General features: G+C 38.9%; 1 protein-coding gene across 1 annotated transcript in view; it reads right to left on the bottom strand.

Moving 5' to 3' along the window:
• The window catches only part of mast2 (microtubule associated serine/threonine kinase 2), a 306,466-nt gene that overhangs the window by 268,794 nt on the left and 18,409 nt on the right, over positions 1-19,263 (bottom strand). Inside the window, 1 exon segment of the mRNA XM_052013169.1 lies at positions 6,193-6,343. Coding sequence (XP_051869129.1) covers positions 6,193-6,343 — 151 coding nt within the window.

The following is a 19,263-nucleotide window of genomic DNA, read 5'->3' as shown; positions in this document are numbered from 1 at the left end:
GGGGATATGGGAGAAAAATTAATAAAGAAATTAGGAGGGCACAAAGGGGCCATGAAATGACCTTGGCAAGTAAAATTAAGGCGAATCTGAAAACCTTTCACAAGTATATTAGAAACAAGAGGGTAGCTGTGGAAGGAACAGATCCTCACAGGGACCAGATAGGTAATCTATGCATGGAGCCAAGGGATACGAGTAAGATCCGAAATGAATACTTCTCATCGACATTCACCAAAGAGAAGGAAGTGAAAGCAGGAGAGTTAAGGGAAGGGGTATGCTGATATTCTGGAGCACACCTGTATCTGGAAGGAGGACGTGCTAGCAGTATTGGAGCAAGGGAGGAGACTGCCAGAGTTCTGACAGAGAATTTTGCATCTTCGTTAGCCATGAGCAAGGTATCAGAAGACAACAGGATAGCTAATGTTATGTCCATGTTCAAAAGGGGAGTAGGGACAGGCCAGGAAACTACAGGCCTGTGAGCCTTACAGTAGTGGAGAGAAGTTGTTGGAGAAGATTCCAAGGGACGGGATTTATGTTCACCTGGAAACGCTGGGACTGATTAGGAGTCAGCATGGCTTCGTACAGGGGAGATCACGTCTCACAAATCTGATTTGAGTATTTTTTTTTGAGGAGGAAAGCAAGGAGACTGATGAAGGCAGGATGGCAGATGTTGTCTATATGGACTTTAAGGCTTTTGACAAGGTCCCACATGGTAAGCTATTCCAGAAGATTAAAGCACAAGGGATCCAAGGTGTGTTGGTGAACTGGATCCAAAATTGGCTGGGTGATAGAGATAGAGGTTAGTGGCGGACGGCTGTTTTTCTGATTTGAAATCCACAACAAGTAGTGTACTTGCTGCAAATCTGCAACAAGTGGTGTACTAAGGGATCGGTGCTGGGACATATATAAAAATATATACGACTTGGATAAGAAGGTAGCGGGTATAATTAGTAAGTTTGCAGACAACACAAAAATTAGTAAAGAGTTACTGATAGCAAAAAAGATTGTCTAAGGATACAATGAGACAAAGATCAGCTGGAAAACTGGGAAGAGCAGTGGCAAATGGAATTTAAACCAGACAAGTATGAAGTAATGCACTTTACGAGATCAAATTCTGGTAGGACATATAGAGTAAATGGCAGGGACCTTAATATCATTGAAGCACAGAGAGATCTTGGGGTTCAAGTCCATAGCTCCTTAAAGGTAGTGACACAGGTGGATAGTGTTATGAAAAAGGCTTTTGGTTTGTCTGCCTCCATAGGCCAAGGCATTGAGTATAAGAGTTGGGACATCATATTGCAGCTGTAGAAAACATTGGTTAGATTGTGAACATTTTGGTCTCCACAATACAGGAAGGATGTGGTAGCAATAGAGAGTGCAGAAATGATTTACCAGGATATTGTCTGCAGTGGAGGGCTGTAGATGTAAGGAGAGATTGGACAAGCTGGATTTATTCTCACTCGAACCTAGGAGTGATCACATAGAGGTTTACAAAATTATGAGAGGCACAGATAATCAGAATCTTTTTCCCAGGGCATAAGAGTCTAGAACTAGAGGCCACAGTTTTATTCTAAGAGGGGAGAAATTTAAAGGAGATCTGAGGAATACATTTTGCCACACAGAGGGTGGTGAATATTTGGAATGACATGCCAGAGGAGGGAGTGGAGTCATATACTATTACATTTGAAAGGCATTTGGACAGGTACTTGGATAGAAAAGTAGTAGAGGGATACAGGCCTAATGTGAGCAAATGGCATTTAATGTAGACAGGCATCATGGTCAGCATGGACGTGTTGGGCCTTGAGGGCCCATTTCTATGTTTTATGTTTCTACTATTCTTTGATTCCATGATCTATCAATTTCTAAACCCATTGACTAAGGGTCCATAGCCCCCTTGGATAGGGAATTTCAAAGATCGGTTAACCTTTGGATGAAGAAATTTATTCTCATTTCAGTGTTGTGGTCTCTGAAAGTTGCAGCCACAACTCCAACCTTACAGCAGCCCAGAACAATGTTACCAGTGGCGGTGAAAATGAGCTTAGCAATTCACTTCTACGTCTGTTTCTCTTTCCACGCTCAAATGAATATATTTGTAACTTATGCTTTGCCACCACTGTTGCGGAAAGGAAGTCAGTGACACTCATGAGAGGAAGAATTTAAAAGCAAGAGTAGTCAATGCCTATGGAAATTATATGGCTTTCTATTATTTCAGTCATAATTGAGACCAAATTAATGCAAAGGAAAGGCAAGGCTGCATTGAAAAAATGGAATAACAAATCACAATAAAACATCTACAGACTGCTTGCAAAAGTTATAAAGGTAAGATTCCTACAACATTTTTTTCCTCGTCAATAAGTTCCTTTTAAACTCAAAGCAGAGCTTGCTTGTAACTGCCCAGAAATAAACTTTGAAAGCCCATTTGTTTCACAGAACATAAATCAGAATTTGAAAAGCAATACAGGAAACAGAGCCACGAGTTAGGAGTTTCAGTCACCCATAAACTTAATTCAGTAGTCAAGGAACAAATGCTTCACCAAGTGACCTAAATAAAAAAAACTTAATTAAACAGAATAAAGTCATACAAGGATGGATGGCAGTGCAGATGCTGTGCTGTAACAACAGCATGTGGGAGTTCCTGGAGACCACTGATGCCAACCATATTTGTAATGAATCTTGAATTTCAACTCAGAATATTGAAGTTGAGACTCCAGGACTGACAATGACAGGCATTAGTGAAAGCATGAGCTACCTGGATACTTTGCTCTAGGAGGTAGTTGTATCTCTTAGATAAAGTAGTAGAACAACACTGAGAGGTCAGGGAAAAGAAAGTGAGTGTATTTCAGACAAATGGGCCCCCTCCTCCCTCCCACCAAATGCAGTGCTGGAGGAGCCCCTCTTGCCCTTACTCAATTGATACAAGGTTCAACATGCATGTTAGGGTAAGGGAAAAGACTGTAGCATAAGTGTGCAGACTGACCATAGCACCATGGTGCATCAAGCCATTCAAGTGGGGTGAGAGGGAAAGGAGTTGAAAAGGAATGTCATTGCAGTAGGCGAGAGTATACTCAGAAGGATAGAGACTGCCATAAACAGCAATAACTAACAAAGAAAAATCAAAAGACACCATGTCTGAATGCAGGATTTGCAACAAAATAGATGAATTTATAGCCATTAGGTTAACGTGGTTGCATAGTGACTGATAATAAAAGATGGAACCAACAAGGAAACAATCCATTTTAGATTTATCACTGTGCAATGAGAAAGGGTTAATTAATTAATTATCTTCTGTTTTAGAGATCTTCAAGGAATAGTGATTTTCATCTAACTAACTTCAACATAGAGATTTATCTCAATCTAAAACGAGGATCTTAAATCTAAACAAAGCAAAGGTACAAGGTCCTGCCATTCAGTATGACAACAGGCCTCATATCCTCTGCTGCATCAGTTCTCCATTGCCTTAAATTTTCTCATCTTTCAAAAATGTATCTACTGCCTTTTTAAATATCCCCAATGATTTAGCCTCCACAACTCCCTGTGATAGAAACTCCCAGAGATTCATAACCCTCTGAAAGGAAAAAACTCCTGTACACGTCATTTTAAATGATCGCCTCTAAATCTTGTAACCATGTCTCCTTGTTCAAGATTCTCCCATTAGTGGAGACATCTTTACATCTTCCCTATCATGATCCTTCATGTTTTAATAAAATCACCCCTCATTCTTCAAAACTCTAAAGAATATAGATCTAATTTCTTTAGCCATTCATGACAGGGCAACACCCTCATCCCAGGAATTAGCCAAATGAATCCCTTTTGGACAGTGGCATAGACTGTGGAATGGTTAACAGACAAAGAACAAAGTCAGAATAAACAGGTTATTTTCAGGTTGGTATGTATGAACAGGTGGGGTGCCATTGCTTGTCATAATCTTGCTCAATAATTTGAATGAGAGGAGAATGTGTAGCCTATCCAAGTTTGCTGATGATACACGAGTGGGTATCCATGTGGACTGCGAGGAGGATTCAGATAAGCTACAAGAGGAAATAGATAGGCTACGTGTATGGGCAAGGACGTGACAAATTGAATAAATCTGGAAAAATGAGAAGATACCATTTTGATAGAAAAAAATGATTTTTTTGAAGAAATGGTGAGAGATTAGAACATTTTGGTGTTCAAATGGATGGAAGTGTTCTTGCACACAAATCATTAAAGCTGACACCAATAATTACAAAGGTTAATGGCATATAGGCCCTTATTGGAAGAGGACAATAAAATATTTTTTTGGATCTTATGAGATCACACCCAGAATTTTGTGTATAGGCATGATCCCATTAATGAAGGAAGCATACATTTGCAATTGGGCAAGTACAACAAAGCAGATTGCTTCCTGAGATCAAGGCAAGGTTTTCCAACAAAAAAGATTACACACATTGGGCCTATATTCTCAAAAGCATTAAAATAAAAGGTTTCCAGGAGACCTTGCAGGGCTTTATGTAGTGTGATATTTATCGTAGGTGAGATGCATAGAACCAGGGGCAGAATCTCCAAGAGTGCTCTGCAGGATCACCAGATTGATACCTGGAATGACAGAACGAGAAGAGAGATCAAGCTCTCAAGTTCAGAAGAATGAGATGTGAAACTTCTCATTTTTACTGAAACATACAGAATTCTTAAGGAGCATGACATGGTTGATGCAGTGTTGATGCTTCTTTTAACTGGGATGTCTGGAATCAGTGGTCACACTAAACTAAGAGGTGGGTCATTCAGTACAGAGAGGAGGAGAAATTTCTTCACTCAGAGGTCAGTGAATCTTTGGAAATCAATGCTCAAATGGCTATGAAGGCTCAATCACTGAATATATTCATGACAGAGGTCCATGGATTTTTAGATATGAAGAGAATCAAGAGATATGGGTTAGTGCAGGAAAGTAGTGCTAAGAAAGAAGATCTTTCTGTGATCTTATTGAATGGCAAAATGACCTACTCAGACTTCTGTTTATTATGTTATGCTCCAAACAGTACATAACTACTGTGGAAAGTGTTGAAGCTCATTTACTAGAAACACAATGCTTCCTTGTTATGAAGACACCCACAAATAATCAAAACACCCCCAAGGTCCTATTTGGAAAATAAGTAACCAGTTTACATTTTTACTCCAGTAAAATCCATTTGTTGGCAATACATTTTTTATACAAAGCCTGCTTTAAAAATGGGGCTTTCAATATAGTAATACCCACTCATTGACTCATAACCAATCACATTTGTAGATGCTATAATAACTTAGGTCAGTGCAGTAACTTAGCAATGGGTGGGTGGGTGGGTGGATGGTGGTGGTAGTGATGGTTGAGAAGAAACAAAATGGTAAAAATCTTAGTGGGGGGGCAAATTGTGCTGTGAAGATATAGTATATTCTAACTAAATTGTAATTTATGAGAGAAATCAACAACACATGCATTTGATTAACTGAAAATACCCAATTTTGCCAAATGATGGCAATATTGAAAAATCCAATTAATCATGCCACATCCATTAAAGGTATTAGGCAACATGCTATTGCTGAAATGACCCATTTCCAGACTAACAAGCCTATGTCAGCATGTTTATCTCAGATCACTGTCTTAAAATAAAAGCTATTTTTCAGACAACTTGTCAACTTTTTGCATTTTGATTTATAGGCATTCCAAAATATGGAATAATGTAAACTTAGCTTAGATGGGGACCTTGGTCAGCATGGGCTGGTTGGGCCAAAAAGCCTGTTTCTGTGCTGTATGACTCTAAAATTCCTTATATCAAATATACCATTTGGAGCCAAGATCAGGCACATCATGAAAAATCAGAGTTTAAAATCATTCTTCGCTGCATTTGTTGCCCCAAGGAACTGGTCATTACCAACACATTCTTTGTACAGTATGTACCAGAATACTTAACAAATTAGCAGGAGTTGACATCGGACTCTACAGCTTTCAGTGTGTTTGCTACTGACTTGAGATGCTTTTGCACAGCTTAAGAGAAATGTTTCATCCATGATATTCTTCTTCTATTGGATTGGTTTATACCAGAGTTGCAATATTCAATTAACAGCATATTTTTGGATATAGGACCTTCCAAGTTTTTCCTGAGAGTATAATTTCCAGTGTCTATGTGTTTAAATAACCACATCCTAAAGTCTTGTATTGCAAGAATTAAATCAATTCTTCACCTCCCAATGCACCACCAAAGCTCCCCCTTCGAAACTTTGCATCATCTTCACTAAATTGGTGTTGGGGTTTAGAAACTTTTCCTGATGAACAGGCGAGATCGGGATTACTCAATTTCCTGAAGAGCAATGGAGAGGATCCAGAAAGCTCTGCCTGTAAAAAGAAAAAATATACTTTTGTTTAAAATGAAGTATGAACCCAACATTTTTCAATACAATTATGTCAACAAGAAAGCTTCTGTGCCATGGAGCAACAAACACTTTTTTAAAAAAAAATCTGTCAATTCCAACAATGATTTGATTCTGATGGACAGATCAATTTAAGGCATTAGAATTGATTGAGATCAATACAAGGCAGAACCAGTTGCATCCATACACATAACAGAAACCGATGCAAGTTTGTCATTATCTGTTAATTGGAGAAGACATGTAAATTTCTCTTCTGTACATCAGTTTTATACAAGATGGTGATATACCAAAGACAATTTCAATCAAGTGGGATTGTTCCTGGCAGTCAGAGGAAGCACTGGTGTAAAAACAGATGCAGTCACTAACAGAGCATCTTGCATGAGTTACTAACCAGGGTACAGCGATACAAGTTAGACTTGTTAGAACTCTGTCATCTTGCATTTAAAGGAATGGCTCTGCTGTCCATCAATTACATTGCAAAAAAATTGATAATTTGAGGGTGTAACCACAGCGTCCCCATTACGACTTAAACTGGGTATTTGTGTCTCTGCTTTCTCTTTGACAATAAACTTAGAAACTCAGGTCTGATGTAAATGATTAAGGGGTTTATTTCTGTACATGAATGTAATAATCAGGTTTACTTACTTCATTCACAACAACTCATTACTGTAACAAGGAGGTTAGGCTGCCTAACTTGATTTTTTTAACAACGAAGCCTCCAATTACTCACCTCACAGTACTTTTATTTCAAATCTGACTGGCGCTGTAGCCTTTGCTAGACTATATTTGGAGAAAATTCAAATATCTGCCCATATCTTCTTTTTTGAAAAAGTGTCTCTGTTCATAACTAAAAAGGATCATTCTCTTTTCATCATTATGGATGTGCAAAACTTAAATGTAGAGATATAGTTACAATTTTTTTTATTATCACTGGAGAAAATAACAATAACACATCTTTCAACCAGTTTTTTTGTTTGAAAGTCACAAATTATTTAGCTCTGAAAACCCAAAATTCGAATGTTGTACCTTCCCAGATGTGGTGAAAAGTACCTTCTAAACAAAATTCGAAAACATCACAGGGTTTTATGGGATGGAGAGCATAATATCAGAACCACTTCTACACAGGGATAAATGACATGCAAAACAGAACAACTGTATATTTGGCAGAATTTTGGCTTAAGAAGTGCTTTTGTGGGATAGGTATCCAGAAGTTTTGATCTTAAGTGTGGAATGACCTTGATTTCAGGTAGCGTAGCGGTTAGCGTAATGCTATTACAGCGCCAGCAATCGGGGTTCGATTCCCGTCGCTGTCTGTAAGGAGTTTGCATGTTCTCCCGTGTCTGCGTGGGTTTCCTCCGGGTGCTCCGGTTTCCTCCCACATTGCAAAAACGTACAGGTAGGTTAATTTGGGTTTAAAATGGGCAGCGCGGACTCGTTGGGCCGGAAGGGCCTATTACCACGCTGTAAATAAATTTTTTTTAAAAAAATTTAATTTAAAAATAATTTCAACATTTAAATACAGCGCAAGTTTTGGAAAACTAATAAACAGTGCGCAATAGCAGACTTCAGAAAAACAGACAGAATGATAAAGTAGATTAAAGGAGCAAGGAGATGAAAGTTAACATGGTGATGCATTTTGGAAGGCAAAGTGAAGAAAATCAAAATAAACTAGATGGTTAAATTTCCAAAGGAGGGTGCAGCATTAAGGAGATCAAGGTGAGGGTTGAAGATCACATACCTTGCCAACTTCAAAGACAGGCAAATTAGGCAATCACTGTTTAGTTACTCATAATTCAGATTTTACCTCATTTTTTTCCCCAATATCCTGTGCCAAAACCACTCCCGTAACAAGCTTTTACATCCCCAGAAATGGAATTTTACTTTACAAACACAGCATCATCTTATAATGGAGTATTCTGCAGGATTTGAACAAAAATAATTGATATCACATTTCCTTGGCTTGGCATCTCCTATATTTCAGAAAGCTAGAGCAAACAAATATTCAGAAACTGTCACAGTAAAAACCCAAAATCTGAAAATAAAGCAGCAGTATGAGACACTGCAGTATCATGCACCTTCTTCATACAAGTTTTTTTCTTGCTCCTCAGATACAAACAACTGGCACGAAACCTGAAAATTTAATCTAGCCTACTATCCATACTGTTACTAATAATAAACTTTCATACTCTTATGTAGCACAATTATGAAATAAAAGCAGGATTAGGCCTCATGGCCCCTTGTGTCTGCGCTGTTTATCCACAGACCACCTAACTCCATTTCATCAGGTGATTCACAAACCACAGCATGTCCATTTCCACCATACATTTCATCCACAACTCTCCCCCACCCATCAACCACCATAACAACCCTCCCACCCCATGCCAATTAGCTCTCTCCGCCTACTGAGATCAATAGATTATTACAAATCTTGTATCTATTGAAAAGAACAAAATTAAATCAAAGCAAGAAACAAATATGGCCATGATTCAGAGCAGGGTGTAAAGGTTGGTCTCCTGGATCCCGTCTTCAAACAGCGAGGAAGTGGAAGGCTTACAGTTGGAGGGGATGTTGCAATCGTGGTTTAAAAAGCACTCTATCTCCTTGGATCAAAAGGCTGATTATTTATTATACGGATGTTATCAGGAAGTGCCTTCAGAAGGTCAATCAAATGGCTTTACCAATTAAAAATCCAATCACATGAATTCTACCTCCTTAGATCATTTGACTTCAGAATGCCATTGCCAACCTAGAATGCAATATGAGAATGCATGGCACACTGCGATTTTCTAAAAGCATCAAGTTTATTGGTTCAATTTGTTAGGGTGCTTAATTTATGATAGAACATAGAACATAGAACAATTACAGCACAATTCAGGCCCTTCGGCCCACAAAGCTGTGCCGAACATGTCCCTACCCTAGGAATTACTAGGCTTACGCACAACCCTCTATTTTACTCAGCTCCATATACCGATCTAACAGTCTCTTGAAAGACCCTATCATATCAGCCTCCACCACCATTTCCAGCAGCCCATTCCATGCACTCACCACTCTCTGAGTAAAAAACTTACCCCTGACATCTCCTCTATATCTACTCCCCAGCACCTTAAACCTATGTCCTCTTGAGGCCGCCATTTCAGCCCTGGGGAAAAGCCTCTGTCTGACTATCTACCCTCTCAATATCTCTCATCATCTTATACACCTCTATCAGGTCCCCCTTCATCCTCTGTCTCTCCAAGGAGAAAAGGCCGAGTTCCCTCAACCTGCTTTCATAATGCATGCCCTGCATCCCAGGCAGCATCCTTCTAAATCTCCTCTGCACCCTCTCTATGGCTTCCACATCTTTCCTGTAGTGAGGCGACTAGAACTGAGCACAGTACTCCAAGTGGGGTCTGACCAGGGACCTATATAGCTGCAACAATACCTCACGGCTCCAAAATTCAATTCCCCTATTGATGAAGGACAATACACCATATGCCTTCTTAACTACAGAGTCAACCTGCGCCGCCACTTTGAGCGTCCTATGGACTCTGACCCCAAGATCCCTCTGATCCTCCACACTGCCAAGAGTCTACCATTAAGCCTATATTCCGCCAACATATTTGACCTACCAAAATGAACCCCTTCACACTTCTCTGGGTTGAACTGCATCTGCCACTTCTCAGCCCAACTCTGCATCCTATCTATATCCCTCTGTAACCTCTGACAGCCCTCCAAACTATCCACAACACCCCCAACCTTCGTGTCATCCGCAAACTTACTAACCCACCCCTCCACTTCCTCATCCAGGTCATTTATAAAAAATCACAAATAGTAAGGGTCCCAGTACAGATCCCTGAGGTACACCACTAGTCACCGATGCTAATAGTATTATGATATGAATTATTCAACCTGGGTAATTGAGTCAGCAGCCGACTGAGGAAATTAAATTTCGTGGTGTCATACCAGCAACACACTGCACAAACCCATGACCGTTGTACCATCAGGGCTCATTAGATTTTTCAGACCTTATGAGAATCAAGCAAAGTGGCACTGTGGAAAAAGATCAGCCATGTTCTTGCTGAAAAACAGCAAAGGCACAAGGGGCAAAATTGTCTGCTTCTGCTCCTTATGATCTTAAGTAGTATATGCAAGAGCATTACAGTTGATAGTTACACTAAACATACATCAAGAAAATCTGTCATACAGTTTATTAGTTTATTATTGTCACATGTACCAAGATACAGTGAAAAGCTTTTGTTTCTGTGCCATACAGACAGATCATGCCATACGCAAGCAAGGTAATAAAAATAAAAACAGAATGCAGAAGGTGTGTAAAAGGTAAGCACCAGCTACCTCCCATCTTTGTCTAATCCTCTAGCATATCCTATCGTAGGAGTATGAGGGGTGCAATGGGCGAGTGGGGGCGGAGAAGCAGGACACTTCTTTATTATTGTAAATAAAAATTAATGCTTTCACTGCGATGATAGGGATCTGGTAGAGGCAGAAACCCTCACCACATTTAAAAAGGACTTGTACGGATAGTTGAAGAGCTATGATCAAGGTTACAGACCAAGTGCCAGAAGGTAGGATAAGGCTGAAGCGTTCTTTTTTGACACGCACAGAAACAATAGGATAAACAGCCTCCTTCACTGTTGCAAATTTTCTGCACTATTTTTGTAACTTATAGTAATTTTTATGTCTTTATGTCCTGCACTGTACTGCTGCCACAAAACAACAAATTCCACGACATGTGTGATAATAAACCTGATTCTGTCATATCAGTACCATTTTCAGATAAGATAACGGTTTTGTATTGAAATAGCTCCCTATAGGACAGAATGTGTCAAAGCACTCTATAGGCAATGAAGTACTTTCTGAAGTGTAGCAACTATCGTAATGTAGGGAAACAGAGCAATCAATTCACACACAGGAAAGCTTCACGAAATTGACATCAGAAAGTCTGTTTTAATTATGTTGATTGAGAGATGTTACTTGAGGGATAAATTATGGCCAGGAGCACTCCACTACTTTTTTTGAATAATGCCACAGAGTTCTGAAGGGTCAAACTGAACTGGATTTGGTTTGCTGCCCAGATTAATTGGCTACAGTCCCCACCCTTAGCTGGGCTGGATTCGATGGGTTGAAAAAGTTGGCAATCCATAACAAGGAAGTCTTTAGCCAGAAGTAGTGAGGTCAAAGCAATATGCTGCCAGAGGCCCTGCCCCAGAATGCCCTGGTAGCCTTTGACAGTGGGCTGGGCTGGGAATGGAGCTTGGTCTCCTGTTAAACCTGATTTTTTAAACAGCTTTTAATATCTGTTAATCAAGGCACTTAAAACAAAGATTATTTTAATTAAAAAATAAAACAAAAATATTAACATAATGCAAAATAACTAATAACTCAACGTAACTCACTTATACTTTCACATCTAATGTACTGGAATCCTCAGTCAAATCAATGGGGTTGCAGCTCCTACGCTGGCAAAGGATGGGAAAAGGTGGATTCCCGAGCATAATCTTCAAATCAACTTTCTTTTTTTTAAGTGGGAAGTGGACAAGAAGTTCCAGCCATAGCTCAGTGGTATCACTCACTTGTGTAGGTCATAGATTCTATTCCAACTCCAAGTACTTTAGCGCATTACCCAAGCTGGTTGAGTATGGCAAGGCAGTACTGAGGAATGTACTGTCAGTTGATATGTTAAACCAAGGCTGGTCTGCTGTCATAATTGAAAAAATTGGGTCAAATCAAGCTTATTGTGACCTGGACTTAACATGACCACTGAGGAATCCAGCAAAGGGTTTATCTTTCACTCAGCAAGTCCTGGATTCTCAGCAGGTCCACTTAAATCTAAGACCTTTTCATTGAATATATAAAATCAGATGCTGGTTGCTTTTAAAAGTAAAGAATATTTTTAATAAAAAAAAAGGTGCATCTCATCTGAATCTTGGAAGAAATATGTACTGCATTGAACAACCATATTTATTACCTGATTTTTTTCCAAACTTTATAACAACTAGGATTATCAACATCAGCAGTTCTGCAGTACTCCACCCAATGACCTGCAGAGCCTTATGCACCTGCTGCACCATTCAATATTGCTTCTGTTCCAAATCAACCCCAATTTCCTATGCTATCCTGAAGTATCTTGTTTTCCTTTGTATTCAAACTTGTGTATCAATATGGTCAATTACTAAGGCAGGAATTTCAAAGATTCCTAAGCCCCTTAGTGAAGACTTTCACCTGAACTCAGACTTGTATTCTGGTAGAGTAAAACGCCAATAATCCGTCATCTGATTGTTCAAAAATCTTGACAGCTCAGCTATAGGCTCACTAGATGATGTTTCCACTCTCCTTTTAAATGCCATGAGACCTTATTCCCATGTTCCTTATAAACTTATTGGAGCCATGATTCCAGTACACCTTAAAAGATTCCAGACACCCATTCCCACACGCCTTTTAAATTCGTCAGATTTTATTTCCCACGGTCTCTTCAAACTCACCTGGTTCACTGAAGATTATACTACACTATAACATCTAAAAGCATTGAATTAAAAGTAGTTTGGAGTATTAAATAGAAGTAACGTCAAATAGAGCCATAGTCAGAGTTACACAGCATGAAAGCAGGCCCTTCGGCCCAGTTCACTCAAACCAACCAAGGTGTCTTCCTGAGCTTGTCCCATTTGCCTGCGTTTGGCCCATATCCTTCTAAACCTTTCTTATCTAGGTGCTGTCCAAATGCAGTTTAAATTTTGTAATTGTACCCTCTTCTACCTCTTCTTCCAGCAGCTTATTCCATATACCCACTGCCTTCTACATGGAAAAACTTACCCCTTAGGTCTTCTTTAAATCGTTCCCTTCTCACCTAAAATCTATGCCTATGAGTTTTAGACTCCCCCACCCTGGGAAAAGGACTGAGTATTCACTTTACCTATGCCCCTTATGACTTTATAAACCTCTATAAAGGTCATCCCTCAGCCTCCCTCACTCCAGCAAAAATAGTCCCAGCCTATCAAGTCTACATAACTCAAGCCTTCTCGTGCCAGCAACAATAGTCTGGAAAATCTCCTAATCCAACACCACCAGGGTGCTGGATATGATTCACAAGAATGTTGCAGAGACTGGAGGGCTTGCAGATTTTTGGAAACTAAGCAATCTAAATATTTAATTTTGAATACAGTGAATATTCTAATATGATCCCAATATACACATTTGTGCCTCTTCCCCTCAGTAAAATTAAAATGTCAAAAAATAATGTTGCCATGGTTTTTACAGACAGCTTGAAGCAAGTTGTATGTTGTCAAGCAGTATTAATTTCAGGATCTGATTTCCTACAATATTTTCATGTTATGGCACAATATTTCCAAAACTGTATAGTTACGATAAAAGAGCATGATCTCAAAGACAAAAATTAATCTGCTCCAAGCTGGTTCTCCAGACACCACACCACAAAGTCATATTCTCTTTCATGACATAAGAAACAACAATGGGTTCTGTGAAACAAGTAAATTTAAATGAAAATAGCCACAAACAGATCAAATGAAAAAACCAGGAATTCCTTTCACAAAGTAGTTGCAACAAAAATGTATTATGCCTACCTTTAAATGTATTAAGTTATTAGAGTACAGGGGCATGGTAAACTCAACTCTTCCACTTCTTTACAATGCTCCTGAAAACTTACCTCTTCAACAGAGTACTGGTTAACAGTTCAATATCTCTTTTGTGACTTGATGTCAAATGTGTCAATAAATCCACAAGTGTACAAGATGATGGTAATAATGCAATAAACTGGGAGGATGTTTATTATCTTAATACTGATATAAACCCAATAGAATAGCTTTTACATGCTGTATATTCAAGTGATAACTTTAGGTTGCCATTTACTGGAGACAAATGTTCAAAAATGTACATTTTGTTCCTGAAAACCAACCTGACTTTCTCCCAACAATTTCATGCCATCCATTACTGACAGCTTAAGAATCAGCTGCTGAAAAAGAGTAGGAAAGCCAAATGTTACAGATGGGCAAGCTCCAACTTGCACAGCACAATAACTGTGGGAATTCAGCTTTGAATCTACTCCAATCCATTTAAAGCTCACTATCAACCTCAAAACAGTTTGGTAAAGTTGCTGCCATGTGGTTGCATGGAACAAATTTATGTGTGTGGTCAATTTCTGCCAAAATCTGAATGTCTTCAGGACACTGTAATTCTCATCATAAACAAAGTAATTTTGAAAATCCTAACAGCTGTGACCCATTGGATGGAAGTATCTTATTAAAATGGGCCTATCTACAACATCACTTCCAGCTGAATCAATAAAATGCATCCAAAACAGAAGGAAGAAGAAAATAGTACCACTTGCAGCATTAATTATACTACTTCAAAAAAACTTTAATTCCTCCCACTTTGACAAAACTGGCAATTGCTCCATTCAACAACATACATTTATGCAATAGACTTAAATGGAGAAAATTCCAAGATTTTCATAAATATGTCAAGCAATACCTCCAGAGAATGCATCCACTTCTACCATTAATCTTTTGAGGACTTGGAGCATTCTGCAGTATTTTCTTCTTTTGATTAATATCAGGAAACCATTCAATGTGGTAAATAAGGGTCCAAGATGGAGTTCATGAGAAAGACTTTGGAGATGGGTGGAAGATCAATATGATGAAGCGGTGAAGTATTAAGGGAAAAGATTAGAATATTGCCCAAGGAACACAATAAATAAAAAGAGTCACACAGAGATTCAATATCATAAGGAGAAGAATAACAAAAATGATTCCAAACAGGAGGGACAAACTATAAATTATGGTTAAAAATTATCCAGTCCTTACAACCAGAAGAAACCAGTTAAATGGAATACCCACTTCAAAAGATAATCAATATTAAATGGCACACAAAAAGCAAAGTCACAGTTCCTTCAAATGAAACAGAATTTAGAAAGCAACCAAAAAAAACTAAAATGTTATTACATCAAAACAAACTACAAAAATTGTTCTAAATGCAAGAATATTATGTCAGGTATATTATTAGAGATACAGATTCCAGATGCTTTCAAATTGTAGCTGAAGACTTAACAGACCAAGAATACCAAACTGATCATCAATGGATCAAAGTGTAAAATTCCTTGTTCTTGAATATTTCAACATATACTTATCCAAAAAAAGGTGTTTGAAGTAAAACAGTCAATGCTGAACAGCAACCTCTGTGATATAACCAAGCTGGCAATAAGTTTCAGCTCTAGTGATTCCGAGCCCATATCTGTCATAAACAACCCTAAAATATATACTTTCACCCTGATACAAGATTACATCAACAGGACTTGTATTGACAAGTTTCCATTCCATTCCAATCTGGTAGTATAAAAATAATGCCTTACTATAGTAGGATGACCTGGCAATCATCCTGGAGGAAAGGTTGATCTCCCACATCAACATGACAAATCTCAATTGTTTTCCTCTGATCTACTCAAGCATACTTTGGATGCTCATGTCAGAATGATCTCACAAATATCATTGTGCAAGTCACTGCCTCCAGTAATAATCTGTTAAATCGTTACCATGCTGATTTGTACCAAAACAAAACAGACCAATTGGTCATGCATTCTGGAATCTTTCTGTGCTTGAAATGCTTCCCCTATTTGCTGTGTAATTCAATGAATGTGAAGTGCTGTGGCACACAACAAGGAATAGTCATAAATTAATTGTTTTCTTGTAGAATTGATAGAAGATATGACAGCCTAGATCAAGGGTTCAAGACCTAAAATGGGGCTTTCAGCCATGATCTATGACTCAAAAGTGAAATGGCACACATTTCAAAATCCTTCCATCATAGAAAGAGACAAACACTGTAAAAGGCCCTTCCGCTCACTTAGCCTATGCCGATCATCAACCACCTATTTGCACTAATACTACATTAATACCACTGTTATTCTCCCCACATTTTCATCAACTCCCCCAGATACTACCATTCACCAATACATTAAGGGAAATTTACAGAGGCCAATTAACTGAACAACCTACAGGTCCTTGGGATGATGAAGAAACCTACTTGACCACAGGGAAAACCTGCAAATTTCACGTGGACCTCGATCAGCAACATACAACCCAAAACAATGATCACAGCATTGTCAATAAAATAAGACTCAGTTCATAGATGTGATATTATTAAAAAAAATGCTAATGAAAAGACACTTAGAAACACCAATCACAATAATTTTTAACCCTTGTATGAGAAATACTGAAACCCTTTAAGCTGGCTTCAGGCAGAGTGATGCTCAGGGTCTGCAAAATATTAACAAGCGTGGTGTGATCCAACCACTGAATGGAGAGAAACTTGGCATTTTACTCCAGCTTGCTGAAACCTATTACGTTCCATTCTGTTACGTTATCCTCTTCAAAATTAAATACTTCCATCAAACTGAAGCTCAAGCACAGAATCAATTTGGTCTACAGTGGCTGTATTGAAAATTTACAATCAATAGATTTAACATTAAGCAGATATAATTAATAGTTTTGCCACGAAACAGAATGAAACCATAATTACAAATATTGCTATGATATGCTGTACGCAGCACAACAAAAAGGCACTTGACTCTACAGGTCTCTACTAGTCACGCATACATCTGAAAATTCTTTTCTCACACTTATCTTTCTTGAACTCTCAGCAAATTCCCATCAAAATACAGATAAAGCTACAAAAGGCAACTCCTTCCAAGCAAGCTCCCAATATACACTGATTATGAGAAATACATTTTCCTTTTACAGAGTGAACCACCATCTCAGGGTTACAACTGGCCTCAACTGAACCCAGTCCACACAAACGTGCACTAAAAAATTTCCATCTATATTGCACGAGTCAAAACAAATTATTGACCCTGCCCAATCTCACAACTTTAATCACATTGCCAATGAAAACTATTACTCAAGGCAAGCTTGCACATTATCCAAACCAGATAACATGAACAACCCATTTAAATATCTGCTAAGGCATGTCTAGGAAAAAGACACATCTAAATGACTTTGAATGACAGACGAATGTGAAAGACAACTTCAGCTCCAGTGGTCAGCAGCACTCAAAGCTTACTAACTTTTGGAATTTTGTGATTGCTCCGGAAACTAACCAGACTTCAAAAGTAATCCATTAAAGTGTTCCAAAGCATGTGAAAGCAAATATAATGCAAAGACTGCAAAATGACATTATTTTCTCCAACTGGAACATCTGTTCATAAATCCTTGAACATAGCAGCAAATGTCGTCTTTTGCCTAGGCAGTGAAATTAATCAAGACACTCTGAGAATGGATCTCTCAGAAGTTCTATAAATGATATGAATTTATGGAAATGAAACACAGGATCTAAAAAAAAGGCATTTGTAGAGATGGCTGGGAAAAGCACAAGTGGCATCAGTTAATTGGCTTAATGTGATCGGAAATAGATAAATGCAAAGGAATGCAGACTACAAAGAACTGAAATTGTACAGCTGTGATTATTTTTTAAACTCATTTTTTTAATACTATGCCACACCTGATTATTCATAAGATAGAAAGGTATGGAATTACAAATATTTCCAGTTGCTTGTTAATGAAGCTACAGGGAAAGGAGCATCTGCCAAGTGGAAGGCCTTTAAAAGTGGGATGTCAAGAGTTCAAGGCCTGCATGTTCCTGCTAGGGTGAAGGGCAAGACTGGCGGGTGAAGGGCAAGACTGGCAGGTTTAGGGAACCCTGGTTGACTAAACATATTTTGAGGCTCTGGTTAAGAAAAAGAGGGAGGCACACACGGCGCAAAAGCAATTGGGAACTCGTGAATATCTTGATGACTACAAAAAGTTTAGGAGTGCACTTAAGAGAAAAGTTAGGAGGGCAAAAAGAGGATACCAGAAGGATCTGGCAAGCAAAGTGAAGCAAAATCCCAAGAGATTCTCTAGGTGTATTAAGAGTTAAAGGATGGTTAAGGTAAGAATGGGTTGCCTGAAAGATCAGCATAGCTGTCTGTGTGTGGAACCAAAGGAAATGGGTGAGATTTTCAATTAATATTTCTCTTCAGTTTTTACTGTGGAGGAAACAATGGAAAGGAAATGGGGAAATGAATGGTGTTGTCTTGGGCCACATATAAATTAGCAGGGCGGCATTAAAGTCATTAAGGTGGATTAATCCCCAGGGCCTGACCTGGTGCGTTTTCAAACCTTATGGGAAGCTAGGGAAGAAATTGCAGAGGCCCTTGCAGAAATTTTTGCTTCAGCTCTGGCCACAGGCGAGGTTCCGGAGGAGTGGAGAGCGGCTGAAGTGGTACCATTGTTTAAAAAGGGTAGCAAAAACAAGCCAGGAAACTACAGGCCAGTGAATCTGATATCAGTGGTGGGTAAATTACTGGAGGGGATTCTGAAGGATAGGATCTACCAACATTTGGAGAGATTTGGTCTGATTTGGGACAGTCAGCACTGCTTTGTGCGTGGGAAGTCATATCTGACAAATCTCTTGGAGTTCTTTGAGGAAGTAACCAAGAGAGTAGATGAGATTAGGGCAGCGGATATTGTCTAAATGGACTTCAGCAAAGCCTTTGACAAGGTCCCTCATGGCAGGCTAGTCTGGAACATTAGATCACATGGGATCCAGGGGAGATAGCAGATTGGATTCATAATCGGCTTAGTGGTAGGAAGTAGAGGGTGATGGTCGAGGGTTGTTTCTCAGACTGGAGGCCTGGGTCTTGTGGTATGCCACAGGGGTCGGTGCTGGGACCCTTGTTGTTCATAATTTATATGAACGATTTGGAAGTGAATGTACAAGGCATTGTTAGTAAGTTTGCCGGATGACCACTACAATAGATGGTGTTGTACATAGTATAGAAGGTTATGAAAAATCACAGGGGGATCTTGATCAGCTGGGTAATGTGCGTTGAGAATTGGTAAA

The sequence above is a fragment of the Pristis pectinata genome, chromosome 3 (assembly GCF_009764475.1).
Source record: "Pristis pectinata isolate sPriPec2 chromosome 3, sPriPec2.1.pri, whole genome shotgun sequence".
In the NCBI taxonomy this organism is placed as follows: Eukaryota; Metazoa; Chordata; class Chondrichthyes; order Rhinopristiformes; family Pristidae; genus Pristis; species Pristis pectinata.
The sequence above is the reverse complement of the archived record's forward strand: the minus strand, read 5'-3'. Positions and strand labels throughout refer to the sequence as shown.